We start from the raw sequence: 19,392 nt of genomic DNA, 5'->3' as shown, positions 1-19,392 counted from the left end.
CTCTTGATTTCTCCCTGGAAACACCCGTTGTCTGCTCAGATGTAACACTGTCTGGGGCAAACATCACTGTAGGATTTTACATAAAACAATTTTATTTTTGTCTCCACTGTTGCTTTAAAATATTCAATGGGGCTAGTTCTTCTCTTTTCCCTGGATGATATAGCTCAGGAGGGTCGACTTCTATGGCCCCCTAGTTAGTCAAAGGACATATAGTCACTATACATTGAAAAACAGTCTCAATTCCACAATTCAAACATCCTGGCCTATTTGGTAATGAAAACTTTGAACTTAACTTAAATTGAAGGCTTTTATTCTTACCCCCACTTCAGATCTGCTGGGAGCAGGAGGCCCATCGTGTGGAAGGGAGTAAATGTCTTTCTTTCTCTTCCTTCGTTTTATTTCTATTCTGCCACCCTGTGTAAGGCGTCTTTCTCCTGTAGGCTTGGACTGGCAGGAGGCAGGTGAGGGGTTCTGACTCACTGGATGGGCATCTGTGCCCTCTAGGCCAGACAAGGTTTAGCATTCATTCCTCCTCCCATAGGCCTTGGTCTGTGGGTTTTTCTGACTTTTCTCATGCTTGCACTTCCCACTGAAGTTCCCTAAATGCGACAGTGCACTGTTCTTTGGCTACTTTCTCATTCCTCAGCCTGTAGGCCTTTCTTTAACTTCTCATTGCTAAGGTCTAAGATAGCCTTCTTAGACGACCTATAACATCTTCAAATGGTGGTGTCTTCCTTTCTTTTCCTCTCCTGGTTCACATTTGGGCCAGAGGTCACACTCTAGCATTCACCTCCAACTAACCTTCAGGAGCAGGTCTCCCCAAGCCATAATTTATCCTTTGGCAAATATAGCAGCAGTTAGCCGGCCTGTCTGTCACTTTTAGGATTCTTGGGGGGATAGAAATCAGACTCCCGTGCCCGCCAAATACAGGGGACAAATATCCCATTCTCCAGGTGGCACTGCTGGAGGTAAGGTAAGCCACCCCCTCACACTTTCTTGAGTATACATAGGGTTGCGTGTATGTGCACATGCGCGTGTGTGTGTGTGAGAGAGAGAGACAGAGAGAGAGAGAGAAAAGGAGAGAGAGATAAAGGAAGAAAGAGAAGACTAGAGTACATCAATAACTCTCTCTGAAGATCCTGCCTCAACTCTGCAAAAGTCCAACTGTTAACCATTGATATCCCCAACACAGGTGGCATGCATAAGGATTCTTTATCTTTTTTACATATGAATAGCACCTCCTTTGTGTCTTCTTACTTCAAATGAAACTTCTAGCATTCCTGTGCATGTATATCATCCCCAATGGTACTGATGAACAAGGAGTCTCAGGTCAGAGCAAAAGCATAACTGATCAACTAGATTGATTGCTTGACCCAAAGCAGCAAATCAAAGACAAAGGCACAAGAAGAAGAAAAGAAAATTGACAAAAGCAGTAACACATCCAGAAGCTAAAGGGATGTAGCAGAATCCTGAGCCTGGAGCCAGTGGGGCTGGCAGCCCAAAGAGACCCACCATGCTGGATGCTTCCAGGGCTTGGGCCCTGAAATAGCCCAGGTGTCCTGACCAGTGCTGATCTACCCCGGCCTGCTTCATGGTTCCCATGGATTTGTGCCATCTGAAGGGCCATGAAGGGAGGTTTACAGTGGTGATCCCTCTAAACCCAGTTATTGAGTAACAGCATTAGGAAAATATCAGTAAGAATATCAACATTCATAAGAGGGCTTTCTAGGCTGGGCATGGTGGCTCACACCTGTAATCCTAGCACTTTGGGAGGCCAAGGCAGGCAGATTGCACAAGTTCAGGAGTACAAGACCAGCCTTGGCAACATGGTGAAATCTCCTGTCTATAAAAAATTTAAAATATTAGCCTTCCATGATGGCGCATGCCTGTAGTCTCAGCTACTAGGGAGGCTGAGGTGGGAGGATTGCTTGAACTTGGGAGGCAGAGGTTACAGTGAGCCGAGATTGCACCACTGCACTCCAGCCTGGGTGACAGAGTGAGACCCTGTCTCAAAAAACAAACAACCAACCAACATCAAAAACACCAAAAAAAGAGGGGGTTCTGTTCCTGTCTAGACATGAAATGGTCCATGAGGCAACTTGGCTGATAATGCTTCCGAAATTCAGTAGGAAAAAAAAAAGAACTACCCTTATAATATTCAAGTTAGAAATATGCTATTAATACTGGCCCAAGGAATGTGAAAATATATTAATATTTTGACCCCCATGTCTGATATGATCCACATGTTTCCTTGGAATTAGGGTGATGATGATAACATCAAGGACATATAAAGGAGATATATATATATATATATATATATATCATATATAGATGATACATATCTACACACACACAGATAGAGAGAGAGACAGAAAGTCTAGTATATGGTAGTTATTACAAAATGGATGAAAGACTAGCAGTTATTACAAAATGCTTACCTGAAGGTCTGGCGGTGTTTCTAGATTTTTAGTTAATTCTTTCAGATCATTAACTTTGGAATGCAGTTCTTCCAATCTCAATGCTTTGTTTTTAACTTCAGACTGCCAAAAGGGAAGAAGCATAACTAATGAAAAACACTGACACGCTATATTTGGCATTTAATAATTTCAAGAAGAGCTAAGTTTGTCAAAATACCCCAACTTTAAGCCAGTGTAAAACATAAAAATCTGTTTCATTTTTCTGAGGGCTGTCATGATGTAGAAACGTGGAAAATGTTACAATTAGCTTCCGCTGGGAATGTGAAGGAGTGTGCAGAACTTTGTTTCTCTCCACTCCTTTTTATTAGGAAAAAAAGCTGGAAAAAAATTAAACCCTGATCCAAAGTCTTGAGTCAGTGGGGATTTTCAATAAGCTAAGTGTCATTTATTCATTAACTTTAATATTACTGGTTACTATGGCAGCATGAAACTCTTGAAGAAGCATTTCAAAGCAAGTATTGAAGTGCCTAACAAGGAGTGCCTAGTTACTGTAGGCTATGTGTAATATGAACAAAACATTTCAAATAAAAATTTAAGGGATATTAAAGGAGAAACAGATTCATTAAGAAATCGATATATAATATTTTGCCTTTTTTTGTACCAACAGTAACATAAAGAAGAGGAAAGTACGATCAAAGAATTATGAAACAAATGAGAGGCTTGTAAGCTTCATTAGTTATTTGAGACCACAAAGGAGCATTTAATAAACTATTCCTCTCGAAAATGGTATTTTGGTGCTTTGTGGACACCAGCAAACCTACTGATGCCTTCAACTCAGAAAGGAATTTCCTTACTGGAAGACGTGATGAGCTGTCAGGCCCTCTGGCTTTCTCCAGAAGCTGGCCAGGCAACTGAGGAATCTCCCTCCTTATCTACACTCAATACACTGCAGCGGGAACAGCTCTGTGGGCACTGGGCTGAATCCGATTCACTGATTTTATTAGCTAGTGTGTCACATGGACAGTGAGTAACATAAATAACCCATCTTTGTGACTAACTGAACCTGGTCATATCTAATGTGGCTCAGAAGCATATTGAATCATTGGATTTCTGAGGTCAAGAGTAGTTGATTACTTTAACAACTCCCTCTCAATCTCCCACAAAAAGCCCTCATTTGTAGCATTTACCACCATGGTAAGCTACAACATGACGTCATAGCACACGGAGTGGAAGACATATACAGTAGTACATTGTTCTAAAATATTTCAACCATGATACCATAGACGTCAATAACTCAAAGACCTAGGTAACAGTAGTGATGTGTAGAAGAATAATGGAAAGTGTTATGTTTTTGTTTTTTGTCATTACCTTTGTATTCAATGGAACTTATTTAATTGTAAATTTATTTAGAGTTTAATTTTTAATAATGGTTGTTTTTAACACTGGCTCACAAAATTCCTGAACATATAACAATTGACTTTTGTAAGCTGGTATAAGCTGGATCCAGTGCAGGCCACTCTGGAGCCGTAACGTTAGTTTAGCACCAGAGATAACAGCCGAGGACACTGCGGTATCTATCACCCCTGCCTGTACTTTTAGTCTGAATAATTTCTTCTCCTTCTGATTGCCCTCAGAGATTGGAATTAGATAACAAAACATTGAGAATGTTCTTTGGATCAAAGACAAATAAGTAATACAATTCATTCATGTATATTTCTCTGGACCAAAGTCACTGTCTCCTCACTCTATTTCTCTTTACCCTACTCCACTTTTATCATAGCCCAATTACTACTTGATATTTTATATATAATGTATACTGTAATATAATTAATGTAAATTCTATGAGGGTAGGACTTTCTGTTTTTCTATTATATTTTCAATGTCTAAAACAGTGCCTGACATATCTTAGGTGCTCATTAAGAATTTGAAGAGTGATTAACAAATGATTGCAAGAAATAGGAATAAAGTTTAAAGTGAATTGGTGACTAGAACTTTAAAAGTCAGGGACCCTTGTGGAAGCCTGTGACCCTCCAATCTCCGATTTTCTTTCATTTTTGAAAAGGAAGTGGAAGAACCCACTACCTGGCACAATAAGAGGACACGCTGAGGACTCAGTGAGCAGTTTGGGATTTTTTTGAATACAGAAAAATAGGTACCAAATATTACTAAATTACAAACACTTCCAATTTGGTTTTTAAGTAGAAAGATGCCATATTCTCTGATGAATGGGAACAATTATAGATTTTATAGACTTTTACTTTTCTACTAATGCTTTAAAGAGCCCTAAATAAGCATAGATAAAAATACAAAGAAAAATCCTTTTATTTATAACCTACTCAAATTAAACAGCAAAAGATAGGTAAGAGTTCTTTAATGCTCTTCCATGTCTCTTAAAAGAGGAATAAGGTCCGGAGCAGTGGCTCACACCTGTAATCCCAGCAGTTTGGGAGGCTGAGGTGGGCAGATCACCTGAGATCAGGAGTTCAAGACCAGCCTGGCCAACATGGTGAAATCCTTCCTATCTCTACTAAAAATACAAAAATTAGCCAAGCATGGTGGCGCATGCCTGTAATTCCAGCTACTCGGGAGGCTGAGGCAGGAGAATCGCTTGAACCCGGGAGGCGGACGTTGCAGAGCTGAGATCTGGAGCACCACTGCACTCCAGTCTGGGTGACAGAGCCAAAGTTTGCCTCAAATAATAATAATAATAAATAAATAAATAAAAGTTAAAAGAAGAATAAACTTTTAAGACTTTTTTTCTTTGTTTTCATATTCTAGTCAACAATATGCCACCAGTTTCCATATGTCAATACAGTCAATTTACCTCAAATTCTTTAAGCAGTTCTTCAGCTCTGAGGCGGTTATCCAGGTTGCTGATGTTTTCTGCCATCTGTGGAACAGAGTTGTTTGACCATCCCTCAATCTCATCTCTACTTGAGAGTACATCATCCCAAATGGACAGGCTTACTCTCAGCCTATCCATGTTTTCTTCAAGTTTCTCTGCTACCTAGGAGAGAAACAGAAGCCATGGCATTCATAGTCAGAGGCGTAAGATGATCATCCCCCAGCAAAGTACCAATGCTTCTTTTATCAGAAAAGTATCTGACTGACAAACAGAGTTTCACAAAAAATTATTGTAATCTAATAAGTGCACCTGACTCACGTAAATGCTAACCAATACATAGATTGCTTCTGTCATTGGGAGAGGTGTATGAATTCCTGAGACATTGCATTTTCATTTGTAAATTGGGATACTAAAAACAACAGGTCCATTGGAATCTACTGTAACTCACTATAAGGTTGAATTCTACAGGACAAAGGTCCATCAAGAACAGTGTTGTATTTATTTTGAAAGTAATAACAATGGCATTTTTATTTGTAATGTTGAGGTATAATTAGCATTAATTAGAGTCAAACATATTTATAATGCATATGAAAGCAACCAATTTTGCATATTAAAATAAAATAGTATTGTTTATCACTCTTCGTATAATGATAGGCACTAAAATCCCAAAGGTTATAAACAAAAACAAAAGCATGCTAAAAAAAGAAAAGAAAAGAATGTTCCTTTTTTTTTTTTTTTTGAGATGGATTCTCACTCTGTTTCCCAGGCTGGAGTACAGCGGCGCGATCTCAGCTCACTGCAACCTCTGCCTCCTGGGTTCTAGGGATTCTCCCACCTCAGCCTCCAGAGTAACTAGGATTACAGGCGCTTGCCACCACTCCCGGCTAATTTTTTGTATTTTTAGTAGAGATGGCGTTTCACCATGTTAGCCAGACTGGTCTCGAACTCCTGACCTGAAGTGATCCGCCCACCTCGGCCTCCCAAAGTGCTGGCATTAAAGGCGTGAGCCACCGTGCCCAGCCAAATAATGTTCTTTTAAAAGTGGAAGCATATATATAGGGTTTTCTGCTGCCCCCAAATTATTTTATTATATTACACAAGTATCAAAGTCTAACTGGTAAATTTAGCTTAAGTAGGGGAACCACAGTACTTCTGAAACTAGATTTTGATAGGAGGTCAACAGAATCACTGAATTTTTCAGCTGAAAGGTAATGTAAAATATTTATGGATTGATATATAGAGTTCCAGGAAAATCAAGTGACTTGTTCTGTGGTCACATAACTGGTAAGTGACACAACAAGAACTAAAACCCAAAGATGTAAATTACAAATGCAATGTTTTCCAATGCAAAATTATAGCCTTATTACTGTAAATTATTATATATTATGGTTTAATATTCTGTAGAATATTTATAAATTCTTCTTTTTTATCTATAATTTCACAGTTTGGGACAGAAAAACATTCAGAGTTATAATTTGTTATGACTGAGGTTATCAAGTGAAATTCCCAAGAGTCTGATGATAAGTTTTACAAAACAGATACATTTTTTACTATTTCTAAACTTTATGTGAGCACTGTTTTTCTTCAGACTATGATTTCGCATTTAGTACTAAATGTTAAAGTGAAATTCAGTTGGGCGCAATGGCTCACGCCTGTAATCCTAGCACTTTGGGAGGCCAAGGCGGGCAGATCATCTAAGGTCAGGAGTTGGAGACCAGCCTGGTCAACATGGAGAAACCCTGTCTCTATTAAAAATACAAAATTAGCTGGGTGTGGTGGCTTGCACCTGTAATCCCAGCTACTCGGGGGGTTGAGGCAGGAGAATTCCTTGAACCTGGGAGGAAGAGGTTGCGGTAAGCTGAGATTGCACCATTGCACTCCAGCCTGGGCAACAAGAGTGAAACTCCATCTCAAAAAAAAAAAAAAAAAAAAGTGAAATTCACATCCTTGAAGAACCCTTTGCCCAAAAATTTGATTGGGAAATGTGATTATTTAAACGATTTGCAGACTCCCAGGTGATTATCTTACATCCAACCATTTGTCCACGGTGCTCTCCATGTCTGTTTTCACCAAGCTGAAATCACTACTGTGAATTTTTTTCAGTTCAGATAACAAGTGTTTTCCTTTGCTGGTAAAGTTATCCAAGTCTTTCTGTTTGTAATTCATTTTGTTCTTGGCAGTTTCATGCTGTGGATAAATGATTCCTTAATTAATAAAATAGTCAGTGATAAGTCATGAGTTTAAAATCATTTGCCTCTAAGAAATTTAATTCATAATTGACCCTATGCAGAAATTATTGATATTAATTAACTATACAAATATATATAACACCATTTTCTTGAGCTGCTAGAATCCTAGAATGTCAGTGTTCCTAGGGGAAAAAAAGTTGAGCTTGTTAGCATGAATTATCCACATCTAAGTATACAGATAAGAATTGTGCAGATAACTGCTTTATGAGTAAAAACCAGATCTACTAAAGCAGAATACCAACATAAACACATTTTGAATTTTACCTTGGAAAAAGCCCATTTAAGATCTTCTTGATCTTTAATGGTAGTTCTGGTTACAATCACACTGCTGGCATTTTCTAAGACTTTAGATACAGCTGACTTCAGGTTCTGATATTCTCTCATTAAGTCAATAAGTCCACAGCATTGACCCTGACTGTAATGATTAAAGAAAATATATTATTTGGTGTCATGTATCAGGAAAGGGGAGAGTTCCCTACAATTGGACTTGATGTTTCACTACATAAAGTTATTAATACTCATGGATTCTGGAACCAAGAGAAAAGCATATTTCTACATACTGATCTCAAACTAGTGCTGCTGGTTAATCCTACTTACTCCAATGTCCAAAATATTCTCTGTGAATGAGGGATGCACACAACCATTGAAATAAAATCTATGAACTCAAAGACAAAGAAGCAATATATGTTCTTGCCAACTCAAACTTACATAGATGAGTCACCCAAATGTTTTGGTTTTTTTTTAATTGTCTTTTTCCATGTTGTTTTAATTATTTCATAATGGCATATGTTGCAGGAAATAAAACAACAATAAAACAAAACATAGCCCAAAACTAACAAATAAAAAGATTACTCAGTAATTAACATATATATCAGATTTTCTCTTCCATCTCAATGTAATAAATTCTCATTGGATATGACTACCCTGAAAACTGTCAAAATGAGAAGATAGCTGCTGTTTATAAAAATAAGGTGGTCTACAACCATATCACCTCAAATGCACCTGATCTCATTTGATCTTGTGAAGGTAAGCAAGGTTCAGCCTGGTTAGTACTTGGATGGGAGACCCTCTAGGAATATTGGAAGCTGTAGGCTTTTTTTTTTTTAAACACACACACACACACACACACACAAAATGGCTGGGTGCCACGGATTCATGCCTGTAATCCTAGCACTTTGCGAGGCCAAGGCAGGCTGATCACTCGAGGCCAGGCGTTCGAGACCAGCCTGGCCAACAGGGCAAAATATCGTCTCTACTAAAAATGCAAAAATCAGCCTGGCTTGGTGGTGCACGCCTGTAATCCCAGCTACTTAGGAGGCTGAGGCATGAGAAAGGCTTGAACTCGGGTGGTAGAGGTTGCAGTGAGCCAAGATCACACCACTGTGGTTCAGCCTGGGCTATAGAGGGAGACCTGTTTCATAAAAGAAACAATAACAAAAGAATAAAATGCCGTTGAGCAAGCAAGTTTACATCTAGAGATTTTTCCAAAGAAATAAAATTATGTGCACTAAGATTTAGGTAAAGTGATATTCTTCACACCATTATTTGTAATAGGAGAAAATATAGAAATAACCAAAATGTTAAAAACAGGTCAATAATTAAATAAATCCTGATATATTCTTATGATAAGACACTGTGCGACCTCTAAGAAATCACAATGTAGGATAATGTTTAATAATACGGAATAAAGTTTGCACAACATGATTCAATTTAAAATGCCTGCATTAATAGTCTACATTATATAATATGCTCCAAATTTTGTTTAAAAAGCCTTTGTACATGATGTAAATTATATGTTGAGGGTCATTTTTTAAAATGCCTATGAATGTCCAATTGTTCTAGTACCATTTATTGAAAAGATAATTCTTTCTCCACCAAACTTTCTTTATATCTTTGTCAAAACAATTGACTGTATATGTCTAGGTCTATTTCTGGACTGTGTTCCACTAGTTTATATGTTTATCCTTCAGCCTGTACCACACTGAAACCAGCTAGTATAAGTCCTCCAATCCTTTTTCATTTGTTATTTATTTATTTACTTACTTAATTATTTTAGGTACCAGAGCTGCCAGCAAAGTCCTCCAATTCTTTTTGAAAACTGTACTGGCTATTCTAGTAGGTCTTGTGTTTTTACGTATACATTTTTAAATCATCTTGTCAATTTCTGCAAAACTTCTGTGAGCATTTTGATTGAGATTGTACTGATGTAAAAAAGACCCCAATAACAAAAAAAATCACCCACATCAGCCAACTTGAATATTTAAAAAGATAAACAGATTGCAAATAACATATCACAATATGCTCAACATCAGTCATCAGGGATATACAAATTAAAAACAAAATGTGCCAATTCTGGACACAATGCCTATGAGTTAGTCCTGCTCCACAGTGAGGAGTTAAAGACACACACACACACACACAGAGATGGCTCTATACATCTAGTAGAATGTCAAACAAGCAAATAAACAAAAACGTCACAATACCAAGTGTTGGAAATTACGTGGAGCAACTGGAAATCTTACACATGACTGGTGTGAGTGCAAAATGGTGCAACTACTTCGAAAAATAATGTGGCAGGTTCTTATAAAGTTAAACATATATGTTGCTATACAATCCAGAGTCTCACTTTTAGATTATTTACCCAAATGAAATAAAAACTTACATACATGCAAAAATTTGAATGTGAATGTTTATAAACACTTTATCCATAATCATCCAAACTGGAAAGAACCCAATTGTCCATCACCTAGTAATTGAATAAACTGTAGTAAACCCATTCAGTGGAATATTCAGCTATAGAAAAAAAAATGAACTTTTGACACACACAATGACATATGTTGTGCTAATTAAAAGAAGGCAGATTAAATAAAACAAGCCAGGTCACACTCTATGTGATTTTGTTTATAAATGATTCTAAAAAAAGACAAAACTATAGATGTGGAAAACTGATCCCTGGTTGCCAGGGGTGCTAAGGGCAAAGGGAAGAGATAAGGCCATTTTTTAGGTGGTAGAACTTTCATTGTGAAGTTTAACAGTTACACAACTGTATAAGTTTGTCAGAACTGATAGCATTGCATATGAAAAAAAGTAAATTTAAATATGTTTAAATTTTACCTCAATTACAAGCAACTACAACAAAACAAAAAATATATATAAAATTAAAAGTTAAGGCTGTCATGGTAGCACTTCGTAACTGTTGACAACTCCTGCTTTAAAAATTGAATTCCACGTGTAATTTTTTTTTTTTTTTTTTTGAGGAGTCTCACTCTGTCTTCCAGCCTGGAATGCTGTGATGTGATCTCGGCCCACTGCAACCTACACCTCCCGGGTTCAAGTGATTCTCCTGCCTCGGCCTCCCAAGTAGCTGGCATTACAGGCACCCTCCACCATGCCCGGCTAATTTTTGTATTTTTAGTAGAGACGGGATTTCACTATGTTGGCCAGTATGGTCTTGAACTCCTGACCTCAGGTGATTCGCCTGCCTTGGCCTCCCAAAGTGCTGGGATTATAGGCGTGAGCCACCGTGCCTGGCCTATAATTGTTATCTCAAAGCAACATTCTCAATAAAATTCTGTAGAAATATGTAAATTCTCAGTGTTATGAAAGTGACACAGAATACCTAAAATGGTAAAAGATATTTAACTACTGATTACATCAATGCAAAACAGGCAATGTCCCAATGTCACAAAATAAGTGGGAAGCTAAAAACAAGAACTGGGTGGGTTTTGACTTACTTTTCATGAATTAGTCTTTTGGTATCATCCCAGGTGACCACTAAGCGGTTTATCTCCCTGTCAACTTCAGATGCAAAAGCTACATCTTTCTGGGCAATTTGCTTGGCTTTGTCTTTCAACCAACATAGTTCATGCTCGTGAGAATTCAATTCATCTTCTAGCTGATTAAACACTCTTAACCTGTGAATTAAAATGTTATTTTCCAATGAACTTACTAAAGGTAGTAAATGAATATTTCTTTTCCATAAATACATGATGAGACCATAAAGCACTCATTTAGACAGTAGAAAAACTTCTAACACAGAAATTAAATTGATGTTTATCAATGGATAAAGGTACTTTTAAAGTTAATTTTGCAAAATAACTCAGACTGTACCTCAGAAAACACTGAAAGTCATTCTTAATACTCACCATCAACCTTCTGTTAAGTTTGTATTTTCTTTGTACTTTGCTTTGATGGTATAAGATTTTCAAAACTAAGGCTGATCTCATAGGCTAACTAGGTAAATACTTACTGTCAAATCATTGGTAAGAAATGTTTCTGGGTCATGAGGTTCGATTATTATTGTTTCATTCAATTATAATTTGTTTATATTATAAACAAATTATAGTTGTTTCATTCAATATCAAATTAGCTTTACTGAGCTCTGCTATATATATATATAATTAAATTTAAATTACCTACCTTGTTGAAAAGATTACTATAAGGAAATGATCATTTTTGTCCCTAATCTATTAATATCAGAGCATTTATAAAAAAAGTGGCCATATCACCAGCCACAGTGGCTCATGTTCATAATCTCAGCATTTTGGGATGCCAAGGTGGGAGAAATGCTTGAGACCAGGAATTCAAGACCAACCTGGGCAACACAGCAAGACCTTATTTCTACAAAAAAAATATATATTTTTTAAATTTAGCTGGATGTGGTGGTACATGTGTATAGTATCAGCTATGTGGGAGGCTGAGGCTGGAGGATCACTTGAGTCCAAAAGTTTGAGGCCACAGTGAACTGTGACTGCACCACTGCACTCTAGCCTGGGTGACAGAGCACGACCCTGTTTCAAAGAAAAAAAAGTGGCCATGTAGAGGCAGCTGTTGACTCTCCATTCTTACAGTTTGATATAGGTCTGCAGAGTTCACACAATGAGTCCGCATGTTTTATCCCATTTAATTCCCAAAAGATGGTGGCTGGGGCACGTGTTCTCATTATCCCCACCTTACAAGAAGAGAAGAGGTTTTCCCAAGGTGGCATAGTGAAGCATTAGTATGACTGGAATTTAAATAAGTCCATTAATTCAATATAACATTTTCTGCACCCGATGTGTGACTTTGGTGAGTGCAGTGTTGTGGATACTGATGTGGCTCTTTAGTCCAACCCGGGCTTTCTACTCTGGCAATTTTAGGATCTCCTGTCTGCTTGGCCTAAGAAGGCCATGCCACCCTGCAGCACCAATGATACTGCTGGCTTCCAGGGTGAGCGGACACTAGGCACCTTGTTCTCTTTTTATTCTGGAGGCTATTTTTTCTTCCCAAGTATCATTCCCTTTTGTAAATTTGTTAAACTAATGAGATAATTTATTGCTGATAAAGGGTATAATCTCAGGAGCCCAGTCCTAATATTGACTCCACTATCATTTGACTAAATCCTCAACTTAATGTTTGATTCTGGTTAAAAGGAAACAACCAGCAATGGTCTCATCAGGAACAACATAATCTTTATCAATCATGAATACCTTGGCATGAATACATTTCAGTTGTTTCTTTGCCCACTGAAAAAAATGGAAGAGAAAGTGGCCCTGAAAACAGGAGTCAGAAGGTTCTATTAAGAAGAAAAAAAGATTGAAAAGAAGGCTACAGTTTTAAGAAAACAGTTACTTCTCAAATTTACTAAGGGAACTTATCTTAGACCCATTTGCTTCTCAAATGGACTCACCTGACAAAAGCTCAGCTTTGCTTACTTAAACCCACTCCTCTGCCTCTCCATACCTCTAAGCAAATAGTTAAATGTAGTTGTAGAGAATGACTCTGCCAAGCTGATTGGTTTCACTTTAAATGAACACAGAGCTCAAATGACAGCTCATTACCTTCCTAAGCTACCCTCTACAAGAGAACTGTTTCACACCATTTTCTCTCCTCCAACATCTGCCCTCTCCTCTGAACTGATGAGCTTGCACCAGTCTCTACCAAGAGGCTGTCAGCCACCAGGGAGGAATTCCCTCATACTTTTTACCACCAAAACTACTAGGATCACTCCCTTTCTCTTCTGACTTCATTCTTGTTATAGAAGATGAGTCCTTTCTCCCATCAGTAAAAAATGATTTTAAAATAGATAATAAGATCTATATATTCTTTGCTCATAAACAGACTTTAGGGAAATCTTTAAGAAATCCAAAGAAATTTTAGTACTTCTCAAGTGTCAAATTAGTCATTAATCTTATCTTCAAACTGGTTAAAAAAAAAAAAAAAAAAAAAAGAAGTTGCTAAATATGGTACTGTAAACCAAAAAGTATGTGAGACAGGGTTAAAGACATGCCTGGAAGAAATAAATATGAAATCACAGAAGCAGTCTGTGGTTTATACCTTTCTCCAAAGATGATTTTGAGGGCTTCAACACTTAAAGGGGAAAAATGGGCTGGAGGGGAAAGAGAGAGGATAAGGTTAATCCATGTGTTGCAAGAGAAAAGAAGCAGGCAGGGAATAGTCAATTATGAATTCATCTCGTGCTCAGTAAATCAGCACTTTACCTAAGATAAGGTGAGCATAGAGCAGCTACCTATGGAGATAGTGAACCTTTTCTCTGTATCTATCTGTTTAGGAACAAAAGGAAAGGCTGCTTCTTGCATGACTCAGCTCTCAGCTTAATTTCTTTCTTTTGGCAGAGTGAATTTGGGTCCTGAGTTTTTGTTTTCCTTTCACGGTACTAATAAAGTTTTGCATAAAAGTTAATTCCAGAACAAATACAAAAGAAAAGAGACAAGTGGCTGTGACAGTTTCCTTTACCTCTGCTGAAGAGCTTGGCGGGTAGGTTCTTTCAATCGTTCTTTGTCAGTCCTTTCTTCAATGTCCTCAATGCTTTTCAGAAGCTCCTCTTTCTGGTCTTGGAACGCTTTTTTCAACACTGCCAGGGCATCTGCCTCACTCTGCTTGGTTCCCAGAAGGTTCTGGATCCTCTGTACCTCTCCACAGAGCTGATCAGCCGTGGCTCTGCAGGAAGTCCTTTGCTCAGAGCTCCCACTTTTCAGATGGTATTGGGCTTTGGAAAGAATGCCATCAAGACTGACAGCAGCAGATTCTAATGCTTTAGCATCTTGAAGAGCATCATTGAGGTCCTTTTCTATCAAATCAGACTCGTTCTTATTCATACTGTTGGTTGCTTCTACCGTTTGCCTCAGCTGGTGGAGAATGCCGGACAGAGAGGCATGGCTCTGGAGGAATTCTGCCAAATGCGACAGGGCAAGCTGCCGCCTCTCCACAACCTGGCTGGCCTCCTCAAACAGCTGGAAGCAGTCCTCAGCCTTGCCCTGCAGGAGGTGGAGGTCCTCAGCACAGCCCAGAGAACCCAACTTTGCTAAGTGACCCTGCAGACTCTGCAATTCAACCTTTTTGCTCTCTACTTCTGCTGTGTGGTCCTGGAAGGGAAGAGAGAGTTATTGATTCGTCAGATACACTACAGTCTATGACAGAGGTATTCTACAGGGTTCGTGATGTGAAGATCTGTTTTAAGTGCCATGGATAGTGTAATACTTAAAGATCATCTACAGTGAATCTTAGAAAATTCACAAAACTTTCTGTTTTGCTGATCCACATATTTCACATAAAACACAACTCTGTTTTGGCACTATGTAATTAATTCTGTGAAAAAAATTTCTTTGTGGATAGAAATTGTTAGTTAAAAGAAACGAAAACATTGGAAGATTCTTAAAGATGCCTATATATATTTTACATTTTAATTTTAACATTTTAAAGATGCATATAGGTATATATTTATACACAAATATTTGTATTTAGATATCCCATATTTTTAATATTTCAACTTAAAAAATTTTTAATTTTAAAAGATGCATGTATATAAAAAATTTTAAATTTAAAAATTTAAAAGATGTCTATGTGTTCACATAGACATCTTTAAAAATCTAAATGTTTAATTTTTTTAACTAAAAATTTCTGTTGACAAAATCCATGAAGACATCTTTTTCCATTAAATTAGTTTCAAATCAGAGTTTTATTTTATGCAAGACTTCTGTATAGGAAGTTTGACTAGCTCACAATAAATCATGTTTAAAATCTAGCAGAAAATTGGCAATATTCTCAGGGGTTTCCATTAAATAGAAATTATCACCTATCTTAATCTTGACAACAATGACTTTAAGATCCCCCTGATTGACTACTAAACTTCAGATTGCTTACTCTTGACTACAGATCCCGACCTTTTTTTTTCTTAGAGCATTTACTTTAGAAAATTTGTAATTGTGAATTCATTCTCTACCCTTTGAGATGTAACTCTTCTTGAAGCTCTGGCCAGTTTTTCCACCTCTGGAATATTTTTCTGAGGGACATGGGAGCCATCCCTCTGAAATGTAAACATCAGTGAAGATAGCTGCTCTCTCTCAGTCTCTTTGGAGGGTAGAGCCTAAATTCACTGAGCACCTTCCTCCAAGATGTAAAAACTACCTCCTGTCCTGAAGGTAGAAGAAAGTTGCTTTTCCCTGACACAAAACCAAATAGTGAACCCAGCAAGGAGTGAACACTCAATAAATATGAAATATTCTATTGTTAAATGTTGCTATATGCTTACTATGTAGCTTATCTCCATTGTTTCAATGCTTTATGATCAATATCTGAATTTTCGAATGTTTTCTGGTACTAGGATAGATATAATGTGTTGGGGACTCAGAAAATTATACCCTAAAATATGTCACTTTGGACTTTAAACTGAGAGAACCTGAGGAGCAGCAAATTCAAAGAAGAGCTTTTCCTGATGCTCCTTTATCTGACTAAGGCAAGTTCCTCCAGAAGAAATATAATCATCAACCAGGGAAGAATAACTCATAGGAAAGTCACTTAAGGTCTGACATCTCACTCAGAGAGACTTTCAGCACAGGATGCCATCTGTAATTCTGAGGAATGGTACCTGAGAAACTTTTTCTGCATAATAAGACATCCTTTGTTCATAGTGCATTTCCTCCCCTCACCCTCCCATAACTTGTCCCTACTACCCTCCTGAAGCCCCAGCTCCTATTTCTTTCTGTATAACATAAAAACTTTAGTCATCTAGTTATTCTTAGAGCCTCATATTTTGTGGGACTCCCATACAATATGCACATAATAAATGTGTTTGCCATTTCTCCTGTTAATTGGTCTATTGTCAGTTCGTTTCATAGATTCAAATTAATTGAACCTTCAGAGGGCAGAAGAAAGATCTTTTCACCCCTCCATATGCATAATTTATAAAGAAGGGAAATAAGCTTTAAATCACTTTAGAGCTGAATAGTAATTCAGAAAAACTATATCCTTAAAGTATTTGAATTCAGTGTTAGTTTTCAGTATTGAAATGAAACAAACTGGGAAGCTTAAAAATGGACATTCTTGTCACTTTATCCTAGAAATCATTTGCTCCACTATGAAGAGAAAGTTTCTTAAGATGGTTGCCACTTATATCTGAAGTGGCTTTATCTGCTTAATTTGTCTGCATAATTCATTGCCTCAACTCATATGCTCAATTATTAAAACATTTTCATATAAATAAAAAGTTAAATTCCTGCCATTTAAACTTTTTAAAATGTTGCATCTCTTTTTAATTTGAGAACTCTCTTTTACGAAAAAATTCTTCTTCAATCTTAAAGAAAAAAAAACAAAAAACACTTTACCTTGTGCCGAGTAAGAGCAACTTGATGGTCCATTATGCTAATCTCAGAAGTAGTTTGTAATTCACTGAGAAACAGCTTAATCCAGACAGAAAAGGAAAGCAGCAGCTCATCAAATTGCTGGTGTTCAGCAACCACAGACTGAAGAAAATTAATCCTACGTAGACAAAGTATTAAAGTTAAAATGTCTCATAAGTAAACAGAAAGGATTAATGATATATTTTGGGAATTAAGCTAACCCAAGGGCAAAAGCAATGTTGTCATACATGAACACTCTATACCTCTTGATATTTTTTACTTCCAAAACCCTGCTTTACTCACAATCTTCCCTGTCTCACTGAACATTGCCACCATCCACTCTGACGGTCCTTTGAGGCACTCTTCATCTTTTCCTTTCTTTACGAGCACATCTAATCTATGGATATCGTCTCAATATAACATGTGTTCCAAAACTGAATAAAATTCCTATAATTCTGATGCCTTAGTATTGTTATCAGTAATAATTATCATTATGTTAAATTGCTGTGTGCCATGGAAGTAACCAAATTTTTTAATCAATTGTGTCTTTAACCATGGCTGGCCTAAGATTTTTGTCATCCATAGACAACTATTGTTTTACTTTTATTCTTCTCAAAAAGTGGTTTATAGTCAGCTACTGTTCAAAATTTGCTTTTCTTTAAGGACATTCATGGAAAGGACTCTTACAAGTATTCTAAAATACAGATTTCTGATAACTTTAGAGACTATTGGACTAAGAAAAAACTTCCATGGCTGGGTGCAATGGCTCATGCCTGTAATCCCAACAATTTGGGGGGCCAAGGCAGGTGGATCACTTGAGGTCAGGAGTTTGAGACCAGCCTGGCCAACACAGCAAAACTCCATTTCTACTAAAAATGCAAAAATTAGCCAGGTGTGCTGGTGCACACCCATATTCCCAGCTACTTAGGAGACTGAGGCATGAGAATCACTTGAACCCAGGAGGCAGAGGGTGCAGTGAGCTGAGATCGCACCACTGTATTCCAGCCTGGGTAAGAGAGTGAGACTCTGTCTCAAAAGAAAAAACTTCCAGGACTCTAATTAAAAAGCGGATATATTCAACAGATTTGCTAACTCAACATTAAGCAGAACAAGAGTTAATTACATGGGACTGAACTAATAGAGGCCTGAAATACTTTTTTTTAGTGGCGTTTTGTTTGAAACATTGCTGATTCTTTTTATGTTTTCTTTTCCAAAGTCAAGATAACTTTTTTTTCTTTGAATTGTCTATAGCTTACTACAAATTGGGCAAACTACACTTCCGTGAGCAAAATTCGTAGCATATTTTTTCTCTCTACTTGATTTCTCCAGAAATTGGAAACTATTTGTGAGTATTTTTAATGTATGGTAATATAGTTATTTGTATAAGTTCAATAAGAATATGTTTTGTAATAGGACACAATTGGAAACATTGGTTATTTTACCAAGGCTTTGACTGGAACGGCATATTTTCAGATCTGATCAGACTGCTTTGAGGAATTGAGATTACTTTATAGAATGAATGAAAAGCCCTTTGGGAAGATTGGCTTTATACTTCTCTATGTGATCCCTTTATAAAGTTCCTGAGCTGTGGTAAGTAAAGAATGTTACTTTCTGACAGGCCCAGGAATCTCAAGTTATATTGGGACCTTGAGAAGAAAGGAATTCACCCAATTCATACGGATTATCTGCAGGCACAGATAAACCTTTGGTTTGGTTAACCTTGAGAGACTTTTGAAAATCTAATCTGAGATTTCTCATGAAAAATGTACCAGCAAAGCCAATTTTTAAAAAGCCTGTATGGCCAATCACTAATCTTGCTGCACTTTATATGGATAATTAGGCCAAGTATAATAAGACTAAAATTTATCTTGCAAATAAATTGGTCCTACTATGATTTGCCTTTGGTAGAAATTGGGGGCTGGAGAGAGAAAAAATATGTTTTTAAAAAACTATAGTATGCATGCTACTAGACTCTAGCTTTGTTTATTGTTTTTGAGTTTTTATTATTTTCCCACAATTTGGACTGAATCCTGAATCTTTCCTGGCTACAAGTTTCCAACTAAGGTTTTCCAAATCTTCCTTCTGTTTTCCTTATTTTATTTATTTATTTATTTATTTTATGGAGATGGAGTTTCGCTCTTATTGCCCAGGCTGGACTGCAATGGTGTGATCTTGGCTCACTGCAATCTCTGCCTTCCAGATTCAAGTGATTCTCCTGCCTCAGCCTCCTGTGTAGCTGGGATTACAGGCACCTGCCACCATAC

The 19,392-nt window shown here is 37.3% G+C and overlaps 1 protein-coding gene across 16 annotated transcripts in view; it reads right to left on the bottom strand.

Annotated features, from left to right (window-relative positions):
- Positions 1–19,392, bottom strand: part of SYNE1 (spectrin repeat containing nuclear envelope protein 1) — a 546,282-nt gene that overhangs the window by 294,010 nt on the left and 232,880 nt on the right. For all 16 annotated transcript variants that reach the window (XM_030928648.1, XM_030928649.1, XM_030928634.1 and 13 more), the window contains 7 exons: positions 17,114–17,267; positions 14,247–14,875; positions 11,246–11,425; positions 7,776–7,926; positions 7,291–7,449; positions 5,242–5,424; positions 2,439–2,540 (listed from right to left, as the gene is read on the bottom strand). In XM_030928648.1, the coding sequence (XP_030784508.1) occupies positions 2,439–2,540; positions 5,242–5,424; positions 7,291–7,449; positions 7,776–7,926; positions 11,246–11,425; positions 14,247–14,875; positions 17,114–17,267 (1,558 nt within the window). The remainder of the gene's footprint in view (positions 1–2,438; positions 2,541–5,241; positions 5,425–7,290; positions 7,450–7,775; positions 7,927–11,245; positions 11,426–14,246; positions 14,876–17,113; positions 17,268–19,392) is intronic.

This window comes from Rhinopithecus roxellana, chromosome 4 (assembly GCF_007565055.1).
Source record: "Rhinopithecus roxellana isolate Shanxi Qingling chromosome 4, ASM756505v1, whole genome shotgun sequence".
Taxonomy (NCBI): domain Eukaryota; kingdom Metazoa; phylum Chordata; class Mammalia; order Primates; family Cercopithecidae; genus Rhinopithecus; species Rhinopithecus roxellana.
Note: the sequence above shows the minus strand (reverse complement) of the source record. Positions and strands in the feature narration are given on the sequence as shown.